Source organism: Amyelois transitella, chromosome 17 (assembly GCF_032362555.1).
Source record: "Amyelois transitella isolate CPQ chromosome 17, ilAmyTran1.1, whole genome shotgun sequence".
Classification (NCBI taxonomy): Eukaryota; Metazoa; Arthropoda; class Insecta; order Lepidoptera; family Pyralidae; genus Amyelois; species Amyelois transitella.
In genome coordinates, this window is record NC_083520.1 from 8178489 (window position 1) to 8195109 (window position 16621).

General features: G+C 35.2%; 2 protein-coding genes across 3 annotated transcripts; one reads left to right on the forward strand and one right to left on the reverse strand.

The window, feature by feature from the left end:
• Window positions 1-1441: 1441 nt before the first annotated feature.
• Window positions 1442-12934, reverse strand: LOC106134336 (zinc finger and SCAN domain-containing protein 12). Of its 2 annotated transcripts, XM_060948780.1 has the most exons (10): window positions 12609-12934; window positions 12162-12296; window positions 11689-11851; window positions 10925-11040; window positions 10096-10230; window positions 9540-9714; window positions 8284-8474; window positions 8005-8199; window positions 7282-7603; window positions 6877-7127 (listed from the first exon to the last, which is right to left on the reverse strand). In XM_060948780.1, exons 1-10 carry the CDS (start codon window positions 12738-12740, stop codon window positions 6877-6879), a joined length of 1815 nt encoding a protein of 604 aa, XP_060804763.1. In that variant the 5' UTR covers window positions 12741-12934. The 2 variants fall into 2 exon arrangements, with proteins under 2 accessions (XP_060804764.1, XP_060804763.1); XM_060948781.1 differs by lacking the exons at window positions 6877-7127; window positions 7282-7603; window positions 8005-8199; window positions 8284-8474 and adding exons at window positions 1442-2571; window positions 2959-3066.
• On the forward strand, window positions 5187-6120 carry LOC106134223 (putative nuclease HARBI1). The gene is made up of 4 exons (XM_060948782.1): window positions 5187-5383; window positions 5463-5595; window positions 5700-5841; window positions 5918-6120. The coding sequence occupies exons 1-4, from the start codon at window positions 5259-5261 to the stop codon at window positions 6118-6120; spliced, it is 603 nt and encodes a 200-aa protein (XP_060804765.1). The 5' UTR covers window positions 5187-5258.
• Window positions 12935-16621: the final 3687 nt, after the last annotated feature.

The following is a 16621-nucleotide window of genomic DNA, read 5'->3' on the forward strand; positions in this document are numbered from 1 at the left end:
TCTCGCATCACATAATTTACCACAAGATTTGCCTGCCATTCAATCAATATTATCTGTCTTGTCGGTTCCACCAACTCCTGAAGCTTCAAGTGTGCTCAAGATCACTCGTTCAAGAAAGAGACCTTTACCAACCTTGTTGATAAAAAAAAGACAGCATTCATTAAAAAAACCTTTGAATTTTGAATGGGAAGGCGGCAGATTTAAATAAACTGCAATTTTGGATGAAATAACTTTTATTAAATTTGGCTCTGAATCAAAGTCGCCATCTGAATACTATTTCGATTTCTTTAATGAAGATGTTATAAAAATAATTATAGAAAACACAAATTTATATGCCGTTCAAAAATTTCTAAAAAGTTTTAATTTCAATTTGAGTTTAAAGCGTTACGAACAGATACGTCAATTTTTACACTTTGTCGACAATACCCAACCAAATGATGATCGTTATTTCAAAGTTCGGCCGATTTTTGAAGTAATACGTCAAAACTGTCTTAAAATAGAAGAAGAACATTGGTACAGTGTTGATGAAATGATGGTGCCCTATAAAGGAACCAGAGCAAAAAAGCAAAGAAATGGGGTTTTAAAATATTTGTCAGGGCAGAAGTATCTGGTGAGTAAAAAAAATCAAAAGCCGACGGGACCGAGGCCTTCTGATGCGATTCGCCGTGACCACGTGGGTCACATGCCTGACTTCATAGCAACTCCAGGCAAAAGCAAATTTTGTAAGAATGGTATGACAACTGTTATATGTTCTAAATGTTATTTGAGATTATGTTTTGAGAAAAAATGCAACTGTTTTAAAAATTTTCATGATCAATAATATTTTTAGGTTCATGACAGTTTTTAAAAGAGTTCCATTAAACCATTCTATATTTTTGAAGATATAATAATAATAAATGTTTTAAAAAAATCAACAGAAATTTTATTTTTATTTTCCTGTAGCTTTCGCATTGTTAAAAATACATAACGGTATTTTTGCACACTTAAATGCTGGCCACTTCGTAATGTTACGTATTTTAAACATCCATTTATTAAAAAAATATATATAATTAAATTTTTTAAATATTTTTTAGATTTAGTATATTACATTACTAAATCAAATAATTAAAAAAATATAACAATTTTTAATACAATTCTTGTTGCGAACTAAAGGGTTATCATTTGTCTTCTTCTTCCTTGCTTTTGTCCCGATTACATCCTCACCTCTCTGCAGAGGAGTAGGGTATGCAATTGGTTATATTAAAGTGTAAAAAAAAACGAACAACTGTAAAGTAAAACCTGTTTTATATATATTATTCTACATATTTAAAAGTTCATTAATTATTTAAAAATAAGGTTGACACAAATATGTAGGTACGAACTATTTTAGAATAAATAAAACCTATCCTAAAAGTAGTTGTATTGTTGTGAAAACTTTTTATAACAATAACCATGATGGGAATAAAACATTTGTTACTCTGATAATGATTTGTAACACAAACTTAAACTATTAATTAATAAAACTTAAAGATACATAAACAGTATATATAATCTCTTAACTATAACATTTTAACAGACTTGTAACAAGGGGGCTCTGAATGTATGTTCTTACAGATTTTGATGATTCTTCTTTTAACCGACTTCAAAAAGAAAGAGTTTCCCAAAACGAGCGTAAATAAAAAAAAATTGTGTGAAAATATGTACAAAATGGATATTCATTAGTTAAACTCTTCAAAAACTTAACACGCTTATTTATGGTTTTGCTGTAATTTTAATGGTATTAAGACATTTACTTGTCAAATAATATCTGAAACACATGAGATTGAAAATAGTTCTGTTTCTTAAAAAATAAGCTAATATATATCATTCATGGTAAAGGGTCAGGTCAAGAGTAGGTACCCGAAACCGCCGAGCTTGCATGAAGAGAGTTATGAATGTGGATGAAGCGAAGGAAGTGTGCAGAGATCGTGGCAAGTGGTAAGAGGTATTCTCTGCTTACCCCTCCGGGAAAGAGGCGTGATTATATGTATGTATATCATTCACGTTGAACGTGTCTTTTCAAATGGTTCTTCAAATACGGTTTCTGACTGAACCTCCTTTGACAGATATTACATTCATACGGTTTCTCACTAGTGTGCGTGCTCAAATGTGCTTTCAAATAAGGCATTTGCGTAAACCTCCTATGACACAAATCACACTCAAAATTCCTCTCCTCATTATGCGTATTCATATGCCTTTTAAAGTCAGACTTAGCTATGAAACCACTCGAACAAATACCACACTCAAAAGGTTTCTCACCTGTGTGAGTCATAATATGGTTTTTTAAGTTAATTTTTTGTATGAAACGCCTGTGACATACGCTACACTCGTAAGGTCTGTCGTCCGTGTGGATTTTCATGTGGTCCTTCAGATGATTGGTTCTGTTGAATACTCTTTGACAGATTTGACACACGTGAACGTAGGCGCGTATTCTTTTCTTGTAGACTCTACGCGGCCTCGCCTTTTTTGGCTCGTCCGCGTCATTTTCTATCGTCTGTTTGGACTGTTTTATGCATTTACGACGTTTCCGTTTCAGTTTCTCACGAGTATAGTCTGAAAGGAATTACATTTTGATAAATCAGTTGATCAATTAAATTAATATTAAATGATAATCAAAGTACCTATATGTTTGGATAGAGAAGTGACGAAATTTAATGTGTCGGATACATAACTTTTTACAATATCTTTGTTTAGGAATGATATGACTAGAAATATATGATCACCCGGTTTTGGCAAAATCTCTTCGGGGTCCAAAAAGCTGCATTGTATAAAAATTTTACCTTGTAGAATTTTATAATCCATAAATACGGTTTTTTTTTTTGTATTTACCGAATAAACTAAAACAGAGCCAAACAAAAGCATCAGAAGTTAAACAAACTATGACAATTTTGTACTGAATTGATATTTCTTATTGAAAATTCCCATTTTATAGATACTTGCCTTCTTGCACGTCCGCCCAAGAGTCGCGTTGCACAGCATCCGCCATCTTGTTGACGTCGTCTGCATTGTCAACATCGTAGGCGACCATTTCTGTAGCTTGAGGTGAGCCTGTAGACGACAAATTGTACTGATTACACGAACAAGTTTTTACTTTTAAAGTAGACAGTGCCAATAGTCACAAGAGTCAAAGGCCGCCTTTATCTAGATGCTTCAAAAAACCCTACAGGGTAGACAGAGCCAACAGTATCGTAAAGACTGAAGGGCTACGTTCAGCGGTATGGGTTAAAGATGGAATTGAGATTCAAGAAGGGACAGCAGGCTTACTCTCGACTCGCAATGCCAATATACAATGCCAATCTCAATGCAAGAAACGTCATTTGGCACTCTTGAATTTCACACTAGCGCCACATTGGGGCGAAATAGGGCGGATATTGAGTGAACTAATTAATATTGAGATTGTGTTCTGGAACTTGGGAATTCGTTACTCTTGAAGCCATTTTGACAGCTCGACATTGCGTTGAACTTTTGTTAGTCTTGGATATTTATTGTGATAATCATAATAAGGAAATAGTTACTTTGTGAAAATTGCGTATACATTTTTTTTGTAAAAAAGTGCATACAATGGCTCGTTTGGTGTTGCAAAGTGTAATTTTCAGTGATGCCTGTAGAAAGGATTTGCGAGAAACGCGTAATTTGCGTAGGATTGCTCGGTACGCCGATAAAGCACTTGAAAGAAAGAAAGAAAGAAATCGTTTATTTGTAAAACATGGGTACATAAAATTGATGTTAAATAAAATTTGAAACACCATGTTTTGCCGTTGCAATACAGCATACAAATATAATATAATAATTCATTACATTAATCAAAATTTTAAAAAAGTCAAACTAAAATATATTTTTACACATGTCAATTCTATTAAAATGTATCATTTAAAAAGTCATTAATACAATAGTAACATTTGTCAGCAAGGAATGTATACAATTTTTGTTTAAACATTTTTAATTCTACCATTTTATAATAATTTGGCAATTTATTATAGATTTTAGCAGCTATTCCAACTACACTTTTGCGAACCTGTGCTAAATTACATTTAATTGTCAAAACATTGTAGAAATATTGTGTTCGCAATCTATTCCGCCTGCTTATATCTGACAACCTCGGAAACAATTTTGGGTTACTTTTTACAAAAATGGCCATTTCATAGATATATATAGAAGGTAATGTAAGTATTTTTAAGGTTTTAAAGTGTTCAACACAGCTTTCTCTAGTTTTAAGTCCACATATGGCACGTACGCATTTTTTTTGAGCCTTAAATATGACCTCTCTTTCAGTAGTATTTCCCCAGAATATTATACCGTAACGTAATATAGGCGCTACAATACCGTGATAGGCCGTCATTACTGTGTTGCAATTTACAATTTTACGTAAATTGTATAAAGAAAAAGCAGATTTGTTTAATTTCTTGCATAACTCTTCTGAATGAGGTTTCCATGAGAGTTTGTTGTCAATTTATAATCCTAAAAATTTGGTTTGGTCTACAGTATCTATATCACTATCTTGATAGTGAATATCTATATTTGGTAACTTTTTATTATAAAAATGCATTATATTTGTTTTTGTCAAATTTATTGTTAGATTATTATTCTCAAACCAATTAATTATATTTTTTAATGTCAAATTTATTTCATTTTCATAATTACTTAGAATGTCAGGTTTTATTACTATTGTGCTATCATCTGCAAATAAAATCATAGATTGTTTGGTCACTTTTGGGAGGTCGTTTATATATATGATAAACAGTAATGGACCCAGCACACTTCCCTGAGGCACGCCATGTTTAACTACTCTATTTGTAGATCGATATTTTAATTCATTATTAGTTTTAGGGTCTATGTTTGTTATTTCTGTAAATTGTATTCTGTTAGTAAGATATGATTTTAATAAATTTAAAACATTTCCTCTTATGCCATATGCGTCAAGTTTATTAAGAAGTTGCTATGAGTGATGACGAATTTAAGCGAAATTATCGTGTTACCACGTGTTACGTGCATTGTTCCATTATTTATATCAAGAGCTAAAACCCTTAAGCTCCTAAAAGAAGAAGTGATATCAGTACAAAATACAAGGTAATTTTGTTTTAAATTATGTGAGTACTTTGTGTTAGTTTGTGATACAAACAAGTTTGCAAAAGGACCTAATTGCTTAATTAATTGGTTTTGGTCTACAGATACTAGTAGCACTTTCATTCTATGCAACTGGCAGCTACCAACGCCTAGTAGGATGTTCACTAGGTACTCTAATGTCGCAACAATCAGTATCTCGGGCATTGAGGGATGTGACAGCAGCATTGAATCACCTGACAATCCTGCATAAATACATAAAATTTCCTCAAACTGTTCCAGAACGCAATGTTATTAAAAGAAGGTATGTAAATTGTGTTTAAGACATGACAATTTATTTTATTTGGCAGATAAATGTGTGTTAATATCTGTGTTTGTTGTAGATTTTATGAAAAATTTCGCATTCCTGGAATAATAGGATGCATAGATGGAACCCATGTGGCAATAGTACGTCCTGCTGAAAATGAAGAAAGATATTTTAACAGAAAACATTTCCATTCAAGAAATGTATTAATAGTATGTATCCCTTTTATATGTTTATTACATAAATTCATAATAAGCTTATTTTAAATTACCACTACATATATTATTTATTTATTTTTAATTTATTTTTGTTACAGATCTGTGACGCTGACTTAAATATATTAAGTGTAGATGCAGCATTTGGAGGTGCATCACATGATAGTTTTATCTGGAACCAGCATCCAGTAAAAGATCATCTCATACAATTGATTAATGCTGGTGAATCTGTAACTTTACTTGGTAAATATTTTTTTTTATATTGATGATATAGGTAAATTTACCATACTTTATTATGTACATTTTACTACTATTTTAGGGGATTCTGGGTATGCACAAAGGGAATATATGATGACGCCGATCATGGATGCTGCTGCAGGTTCTCCAGAGGAGCATTATACTAAAATGCATGTGACAGCACGCAACACAGCTGAGCTAACTATTGGAGTGCTCAAAAATCGTTGGAGATGTTTGTTGGGGCATAGAGTATTACATTACCACCCTGATAATGTAGTACTCTAAATCATAAATGCTTGCTGCGTGCTCCACAATATGTGTAACCGGGCTCATTTAATAATGGAAGATGAGAACACTGACAACATCAGCATACCGAGATTTGTTTTAGAATCTGCACAGCAAGAGAGAGGTGGAGCTTCTTAGAGCTGCAAATGTAAACCGCAGGTCTAACCTAGTTTAGGCTCCAGTCCACCTCCCAATATAAATTTAATTTTGTATATTGGTATGTTGTAGAAAAATAAATCTTTTTTTTTTTCATTTTTTTTTTAAAGGGGTACAGAAGCTAGAGCAAACCTCGTGCGACAATTGTGGGCAGCCCGTGTGTGTTTGATGTGTTGCAATATCATCTCAGGAGTAAAGGCTGTTGACATACACCGGTTGTGTATGCAGCATGACAGGACGCATTTCATTTATATTTTATTAATATAATCTACATACATACATACATAAAGTCACGTTTATATTCCTTACGGGGTAGACAGAGCCAATAGTCCCAAAAATACTGAATGGCCACATTCAGCTGCTCGGCTTAATGATGGAATTGAGATCCAAATAGTGACAGGTTGCTAGCCCATCGCCTAAAAAAAGAATCACAAGCATGTCGTTAGTCGCCTTTTACGACATCCATGGGAAAGAAATGGAGTGGTACTATTCTTTTTTGTATCGGTGCCGGGAATATAAAAAAAATATTACAAACTATTAAATTATTTAATTAGGTATATTTATTAGACTATACTAAAATATTAAAAAAATAAGCAGTCATTATGTTCGTCTTTCAGATAGCTTCTCGCCCACGTCTCTTATTGCTGCAGCAACATCCGACAAAGCAGCCGCGACCCGTGCGCCCGAGTCGGAGACCGCAGCAGCCAGCTGAGCCAAGGCCTTCGCATGCAGCATCTCCGCTTTGACGCGCCTCGAATCGATCTCTTCAAATCGCCGAACTTGTGAGCCCACAAAAGAAACTCGCCGTTTCTGGCGATTTTGTTGAGCCTGTCGTGGCGCGCGGCGACTTCCTAAAGAATAATATAGATAATAATAATAAAGAAATTAGTCCAACTTTACTCATTTGGAGGTCTCATTTTAATACAAACAACATCATCCATAAGGTCGCAGGTGAAGCCGCGGGGCAACATCTAGTTTTAAAATAAATAAAAATATAATGCCTACCTGAAGGAGGCGCAGTATTTGTTTCGCCTGGCTGCTCCACCTGAAGCTCTGCTTCCATTGGAAAATTTTGTTCCAGAGCTTCAGGTACCACAGCGGCAGAGGTGGAAGGCAGCTGCAGAATGGGTGAAGCTGCGGCAGAGGTGGAAGGCAGCTGCAGAATGGGTGAAGCTGCGGCAGAGGTGGAAGGCAGCTGCAGAATGGGTGAAGCTGCGGCAGAGGTGGAAGGCAGCTGCAGAATGGGTGAAGCTGCGGCAGAGGTGGAAGGCAGCTGCAGAATGGGTACAGCTGCATCATTGGTGGATGGCAAGATGGAGGGGCTAGGCTGTAAAACGAACAAAAAAATTAAAGTTATTATAAAATCACTTAACTGAATTATATCGATGAATGTCACTTCTTATTATTATTCAATGTTATTTTTTAGTTCAGAGTTCAATTTTGTTAATATTATTTTACTGATCATAGACTTAATTCATGTAATTTTAACTGTACACTATTATTTCATTAAGCGTGTTAGAATAATCTATAGCCAATATACTTAATATAATGTTTGTAAGTTAATTGACGTCGTTGTAGAAAATGCAGCAGTGAAGTTTGTTGCGCCGCTTCTTCTTCACTTGCGCTTTGGAGGCGGTAGTAAACTTAGTTTTAAGTAAATTACTGACGTCAATTCTTGGTTTCTGAATAAACAATTTTTTTTTTAACTTTTTATATTATTTTACTTACATTACTTTGGGGAAAGGGGTCTTGTGCTATTCCCCTTGTGCCCGTGGCAAATGAGTCCCCACCCATGACTGCCACTAGGCGCTGTTTCAACAAAGATAGCTCCGGCACCACATCTACGCCACCTCCGGTGCGTCTCATGGCCTGAGCCCTTTGTTGGCAGATCTTTTTAAGAACCGACTTTTTTTCAGCCCAATACTGAAATGCATGAAAAGGAAATCATTATGATTTAGTATATAATGCATGAACTAATATAATAAATCTGATTTAATGCTGGCTTACCTTAGCCCAACCCTGCCCATCTTTTATTATCCCACCCAAGGCGTTAGTGGACTCAGCGAACTCCTGCCACTTTTTGCGGGTTTCTTGTTTGGCCTGCTGCGTACGCAGAAGGCCTCGCGCGATTCCTGGATTTCGCTCCAGGAACTCCACTAACGCCGCCATTTGTTTCTGTGTGGGTCTGTTTGCCATTTCTGTAATAGTATGATACAGCATTACTAACGTTTTTTTGCTTGAAGATAGATCACTTGTGTACTAGTGACAATCGTTTTATAATAATACTTTAATAAGTGAAAAAATTACTTACCTTATGAGCGCCAAACTAAAAATTTTAAACCACAGTTTTAGATTGTTGGTGAACGTTTCATATAGAGGCACAGGAAAATACTCATACAGCCAAATACGCCGTTTGAAACATTCAATTTGATTATTTTTTGCCTAAAAGTTATTTATTAGTAAGATTAGTTCTTACTAATAAATAACTTTTACTTGTTAATAAAAATAACAATTAAAATGAATTATTTTCTTGAAAATTACTTAAATTTAATATTGTTTATCAAAGTTTTCATTCATTCATTCATTCTATTTCTGTCGTAGACAGGGTGATGTATGTCACTGTCATATTGACGTTTAGTGGAATCGCCAAGGAAAACACAATCATGACACAATCGCAATACCAACTCAATCTCAAGATTAATGATTTCAAGAGAATTTTAGATGTTAGATTGCGACAGAATTGTGATTGAGATTAAGTTCGAGAGTAAGCCTGCAGGTTGCTAGCCAATCGCCTAAAAAAATGAATCTAAATACCGCGTATACTGTTATAGTCAATCTTCTTTTTTTTAAAATACTTAACCAAGGCTTGCTTGCCGTGTGGTATCCGGCAGTTTTGAAAAAAACCACTCCATCTTTTCCATGGATGTCGTAAAGGCGACAACGGTATAGGCTTCTAAAATTGTGATTCCTCTTGTAGGCGGTAGGATGGGCTAGCATCCCGAGTTCACGGCATTTCAGTCTTTTCAAGAATATTAGCTCCATCCCACAAGGGATAAAGACGTGACTATATTTATGTATACATGTATGTAATCAACATACATAAATACATATAGTCACGTCTATATCCCTTACGGGGTGGACAGAGCCAATAGTCCCGAAAAGATTGAATGGCCACGTTCAGCTACTCGGCTTAATAATGGAATTGAGATCCAAATAGTGACAGGTTGCTATGTAATATGTATGTAATCAAGTCTCTAACATACCAACATAGACATCAGGTTCTATCTCAATTTTAACTTCAATCTTCAAAGCCGGTTTCTCCACGAAGACCAACTGCTGGCCATCCGATGAATCACAACATTCCGCTGGCCTGATGGTCAATGGCAAGCCCAGGTTATGTGATGGGAGGTCAATTAGGTCCACCAATTTTGTGGACACCTGTGAAATGCAATAATCTATACATACATATAATCACTTTTATATCCCTTGTGGGGTAGACAGAGCCAACAATCTGGAAAACACTGACAGGCCACGCTCAGCTGTTTGGCTTGATGATAGAAATGAGATTCAAATAGTGACAGGTTGCTAGCCCATCGCCTAAAAAGGAATCCCAAGTTTGTAAGCCTATCCCTTAGTCGCCTTTTACGACATCCATGGGAAAGAGATGGAGTGGTCCTATTTTTTTTTTTGTATTGGTGCTGGGAACCACACGGTAACTTTTTAAATCCTAGGATTTAAAAGTCGTAGGTTCAAAATCTATATTTACTGCTTGAGATTTGAGAGAAAATAATTTGATTTGATTTGATTTGAAGTATTTACCTTAGAATATTTGTCTATTAGAGCTGTTAATATAGTCTCCGTTTTTTTGGACCTCATCATCAATTTGCGACACTTGTTGAGCTGAGAACAGCAAATGTAACACGCTGACAAGGACCTATTATTAGTAGAGGTAAGCTGAAACATAGAAATTTATATTTTAGGAAAAATCAAGACATATTTGCTGCAAACTTAATAAGCTATGTAGTTAGTCAAAGATTTCTCTCATGGAGTTCGAGAAATTCTCTTTGTAATTATAAATAAATAAATAATAAATATAATCTCAATTCCATCTAAACCCAAACAGCTGAACATAGCCTTCAGTCTTTTCAAGACTATTAACTCTGTCTACCTCGCAAGCAATGTAGATGTGATTATATGTATGTAATAAATAAATATATATGGGACACATAACACAGATTGAGTTCGCCTCGAAGTAAGTTCATGACTTGTGTTAAAAGATACTAACTCAACGACAGTATATTTTATAATAATTACTTAATATAGATAAACATTCTAAGCCCAGGACAATCAGAGAGAGTTAATTTCTCATCATGCCGAATCCGGGACCTCCGGTGTCACAGACAAGCGCACTACCGCTGCGCCACACAGGCCGACATAATATGTAGTACCGAGATAAGCACTTTTAAAAAGTTACATTGGTGAAATTGTGGTGGTATTGTTTAATATAGTAATATTAAATCAGATTTTTACATCTATATGGTTATTTTTTTTTTAACTTCTCACATAACCACAGCAAATTTTTTAATTCCAGTTTTTTACTGTCAATATGAAATAGGGACTCTGGAATGAAGAAGTAGGAAGTACTTACAAAGGTTTTGGTAATGTTTTCATATATTAATTGGAGAGGGGTTCCAGCTATGTTGTATGTACGCATGTCCACTGCTGAACATATCATACATTCTGCCAATGATTGTGATTGCTCTTCTGTAAACACATATATATATATAAATGGAGTTACTATGATAAGTATTTTAATAAGTACTAGCGTTTGCACGGAGCGTGACGCCTGTTGGAAATTCCAGAAAAAAAAAAGTTGCCTTTCTCACTCTGGACTATCAATTCTATATCTGTGTGAAAATAAGTCCAGTACTTTTTGAGTATATCTGCTGCAAACATACAAAAAAAAATCTTTCCTCCTTATTATTGTGTGGACTAGCTGTTGCCCGCGACTTCGTTCGCCGACATAAAAGCTGGCCCCCTGTTTATACAGGGGGTCAGCTTTTATGTCGGCCCCCTTAGAGGGATGGAGGGAAAATCATACCTACCAGTTTTTAAATTGGACCAAGCCTGACTGCATCTGAGTAAACCATATTCAAAACAAAGAAAAAGTTTTCGATGGATGTGTGTAAAAACATAGAGACAAAACAGAAATTCTTAAATCACTTTTCAGCTTCTGTTGGTCTTATATAGATTATTCTTAGCGATTTTTTGGCAACAACTTTCAAGTACAGATGCGGTCAGTTACTATTTTATTATTTGTACAGTACATGTATTTTTGCTTTATATTTGTGAATTAGTATACATATAATAGATCGAAGATTAAGATAATACAAGTTATGTGCTGTTTTATACCTTTAACTTCAGGTTTTGGCAGATATTCATGTTCAAACACATCCTTAACCAATATTGGGATATTAAATGTTGATGTGTCAAAATACTTCACTGGAGTTGTCTTCAGAGCTGGCCTCAAGTTATTGGCTCTGTGACCACATGTTTCTTCCTTTTTCATAGTCACCTAAAAATTGATTTCACGCATGATTTAAAAGCCTAATTCCTCTCCATAAACACTTCATTCATAGCTTTCTTCATTTGTTTTATAAAAAAAATTAACTTTTAATTTTTATCACTGATATGAGCGCCACTGTTTTAATCACACTGTGTGAGAAACTATGGCTGTCCCGTTTTATCAGATCATAATAAAAGCGGAACAGCGATAGGTAGTTATATGCGCGATAAACGGCGTTGTGCGTGCCATGCTATGGTAGTTGGTAATAATGTGTCTACAGTCTCAGTTTGCAAGACAGAAGTAAACATGAATGTTTTACCTCATTTGACTGGCCCATTGTGTGCAACAGTAAATTTTCTGATTGACTGACTAACAGCATAAGTTTCTGGCATTTCTGTAGTTGAGCATGACAGATGTAACAGACTACTACAGGTCTGTTATTGCCATTAACAAGCTGAAAATATACAAAATCAAATTTAGCATAAATTCTGTTATATATTATGATATAATGTTATAAAGAAAACGCTATTTATTTTAAAAATAAATTATTTCATTGTGAAATGCCTAAACACAGGTAAGAAATCACTGAATACAAACTTTATATTGCCTACAAATAGTCATTATTTAATTTTGATAGATATGTATTAAAAATGTGAGTTTTGGTGTCTAAAATAGACCTAACTATATATAAATACATCTTCAGAAAAGCCGTGCCCCCTTTCCGGAGAGGATATCATTTATGTATGAACTTATGATAGGTTCTTACAGGAGTCCTTGTGATTTTCTCGTACACTGCCTGCATACGGGTATTAGCGATAGAGAAAAGCAACACATCCGAAGCCAAACACATTCTACACAGGTCCAATTGCGATTTAACATTTTTTTCATGTTCAGACATTTTCAATGCACAGAAACCTTAACTAAGCAATAAAACAATAATGAATATTGTACAAAGTTCCCTAGACTGAAAGGAAACATTATTTCGTAGATTATTGCCCGCTTGGCATTTTCATTAGATTTTTTAAATTTTATTTTACGAAAAGTTTTTTGGAGCGAATTTTACAATTCTGTCATTGATTTTAGTTTACACAACAGATGACAAGCATTGATAAAATGACATTGACGTAAACCAAGCAAATTGATTTTGACATTTGAACTTTTTTTTAAAGTTATTTCGAGCGAAGAACTGCACAGGACAGCCAACAAAGGTTTATGGCTCGATTGCATTTCGCTATGGTTTTCCTGAAGTTGCCATGGTCAGACAGAAGTTTTTTTTCTAATCATGAAGGGTAATTAACGGGAGATAGCTTCTAAAGGCTTGAAAAAAGTCCCATAGGCCCTTATTCTTTAGCCAAGACATTCACATTATCCAGCCTTGAGTAAATGTCCGTTCGGTTCCTTGAGTACATTTTGTTGAATGCCAATTCCCTGCTTCCCCGAATGGCTATTTTCCAAAAAGCTCACGTGTAATGAAAAAACCTTCGAGTGAGTTCATTTATTTTTCATAAAAAAATAGCTGTCTAAGTGCGAGTCAGACTGGCGCATGAAGTAAGCATCCATAATCACATTTAGAAATCCCAAAAACGTTTTAATTTATAAAACGCAAATTAAATCTCATCCAACTAGATAGTTTTAACTTTTCCCATCCATCCTATTTATTGAAGAACAGGTTTAAGTTCAGCAGAAGTAGTAGATAGATACATACATACATAAAATCACGCCTCTTTCCCGGAGGGGTAGGCAGAGACTACCTCTTTCCACTTGCCACGATCTCTGCATACTTCTTTCGCTTCGTCCACATTCATAACTCTCTTCATACAAGCTCGGCGGTTTCGGGTACTTTTGACCTATATATATTAGGGTGCTTCAAAATTGTTCGAAAAAATTTTTTTTTTAATTATTGTAACCGGGCACCTTTTCGATAGTTACCATAACACTAAAAACTTACGGGGGATTTTTTTCAGATTTTTTAAATAGGTTTTAGGGGTCGCTACCGCCTTTTGAAATATAGAGAAAAATAAAAAATCATGTTTGACATGAAATAATTTTTATTAGAGCATTATTATTTAAAAAATGAGAGAAGCTTTTAAAGTGTGATGTTAAATCAATATTTTAATATGAATTATTTTAAAAATAACGTATTAAAGATGTTTAGAAATCAAATTAAGATATCAAAGTGGACTTATTTGTGTTAGGAAATCTTTTCCTATAATCTTTGACCGCCAAAAGCAAATATTGTTTCTGCTCCTCATTGGTGGTATGAAGACGATTATATTCCTCCATGAGAGCTACTCCTCTTTCCGCTAAATCATTCACAACTTTCAAACATTGTACATATTCTTTACATTTGGTGTAATCATTGTCATAATTCCAAGAATTCACATCTTTTTTCAAAAAATCGCACGGCACTCCAATTGTTTTGAAAAAAGTGAATGTATTGTTTGTAACAAAATCTTCTAAGTTTTTGTTGAGGATAAGGTCACGATCAAGGGTCACTCTTTTAGGTGGATCTTCTGACCCTTGAATTTCGAGAGCACTGACCATCTTTGCTTTTGTTTCCGCTGTAACATTGTCGTCGAAAAATGCCAAGGCAACGAGCTCCTCAGACAAGTACCAAAGATGTCCTGTCATTTTTTTCAGTGCAACCTGTGCCAGTGATTTGTTAACCTTCTCGTAAGCCACCAAGTCCTTCAAAAGCTGTAAATCATTCTTTGGAGCTGACCTCGCGCAAGGTGCTTGGTACCAGTATTTTGCGTAAATTAGGACAACAAAAATGCAAACATCTCTTAAACCTTTGATTTCTTTTTTTGTAATTTTTATCTGTTGTCTAAATAAATACATTTTTAAAGCATAAATTGCTTTCGCCATCCATCTGGCTCGATGCAATCCTGCAGGTGCTCTAAACGATACGCCCTTTTCTGGTGTTCCTCCCAAAAAAATCACAATGAGATTTAGCAACTCCTTGTAATCGTCTCGTGGTTGAAACTGATTCAACTGTTGTGTGGCAAAAGAAATCATTGTGTCACTTATATCTTGGACATCCTTTAATGTGTCAGGGTCAGAAGTAACTGGTTTGAAGTCTCCTTGGTCAATTTGAGGCCAGTTTTTTTGAAACTTTTTAAATATCTGTATTTCTGGCCCACTTGAACAACCCAATGCCAAAACTACAACCGCTTCAAGTACGATTTCTAAAATATGGTGTCTGCACGCCAACCATAATAGCGGTTTTTCTAATTTTTGCTCAAGTAAAGTACAGGCTCCATTTATTCGCCCAGTATTTGAAGCAGTGGTATCAAATCCCATCGCCTTGATTTTATCACTTAGACCCCATGATAACAAGGTATCAACAACAGCAGAGGCCATTGCCTGTCCAGTTCCATTTGGCAGTTTTGGAACAGCTAATAGCTGATCTATTCCTTGGCCTGAAGCTAAGATTGGTAAACGGTCGACAACTTCATGTCCCGTTATATCTTCAAGCATTTTACCATCCCAGTGAACGGTTAGTGGGACCTCGGGCTTGAATTCACTTTTAAGGGACTCTGCAATTTTTTGTCGGCGCTGGATTCGTTGACGGCGAATAGACGATGAACTAATGTTGTAACTTGAAACGTCACAACCTGCGCTCTTAAGAGTTGATGTTAAAACAATGGCTGCTTTTCGGTCACTTAGCTTAGCAACGTCGAGACTTACAGCCAAACGGTCGTCGACTATTATCTTCTTACTTCTTTTTGGTTTTGTAATCGATGTAGATGGTTTTGGCGACGGAGTAATAGGTGGACTTGATTCTTCAATACCTTCCAAAGACGATGAAGATGATGACAACAACTCACACTTTTCAGTTAGTCGTTTTATACATTCTGATTCGCGCACCTTTCTTTTTTCTAACTTTTCATCCTGTTGTGATTTGATCGTTTGTATTTGTTCGAATTTTCTGTCTAGGCTGCCTATTTGTCCTGGACGTCCCATTGTTCTTTGTGCAAGTAGAAACTGTTTGTCTTCCTCTATAGTAATCAAATCTAAAGCACTGGCATGAGCGATATCAAAAAGACAATCCAGACTTTGCTTCCATCGTTCTTCCTTTAATTGTATCTGAGCTGAGCGCTTTTTCTTATTTTCTTTATTTTTTTTAAGCTTCTGCCATTCAGAGAAATATTTAAGTATTTTTGCTACGACATGTTTCTGAAGTCTAGTGGGAATACTGGCTTTTTCCCATATTTCAATAACCTTGTATGCCGCACGACCCGCAGCTTTGTTATTTTGATCCTTCTCTATAGTTTTGAAGTAAAAAAATAAACTCATTACTTCTTTGATAGACGGAAGTTTTACATGAGACAAAGTTGGTGTGACATGTCCTATTAACCAGATATCAGTATTTTTTCGCGTTGTTACACCACTTTTACTGGTAGACGCCATTATTCACCACAATCACAATATTGGCGGACTTATCAAAAATACGTCTTCACACTGGCTACTTTGTTTGCGATAGTGACACGTTTTAACACGATATTTTTTGTTTAGAACAATGCTGAGTCCTTGTACGCGGTTTATTTATGTACTTGCGGCGTGTTTAGATAACTTGCAGGGACATGTTTAGATTAAAGTACCGGAGTCATATTGCACAAAATAGAGTTTATTTTGCAAAACTTTGATGACCGGTAGCGACCTCTAAATTTCACTTAATTCTAAAAAGAAAAAATACGTATTCGTTTATTTTTATATTGAAATCAAATGAGAGTGTGCCCCACAAAAAAAATTAAAGTTAGATTTTTTGAAGCACCC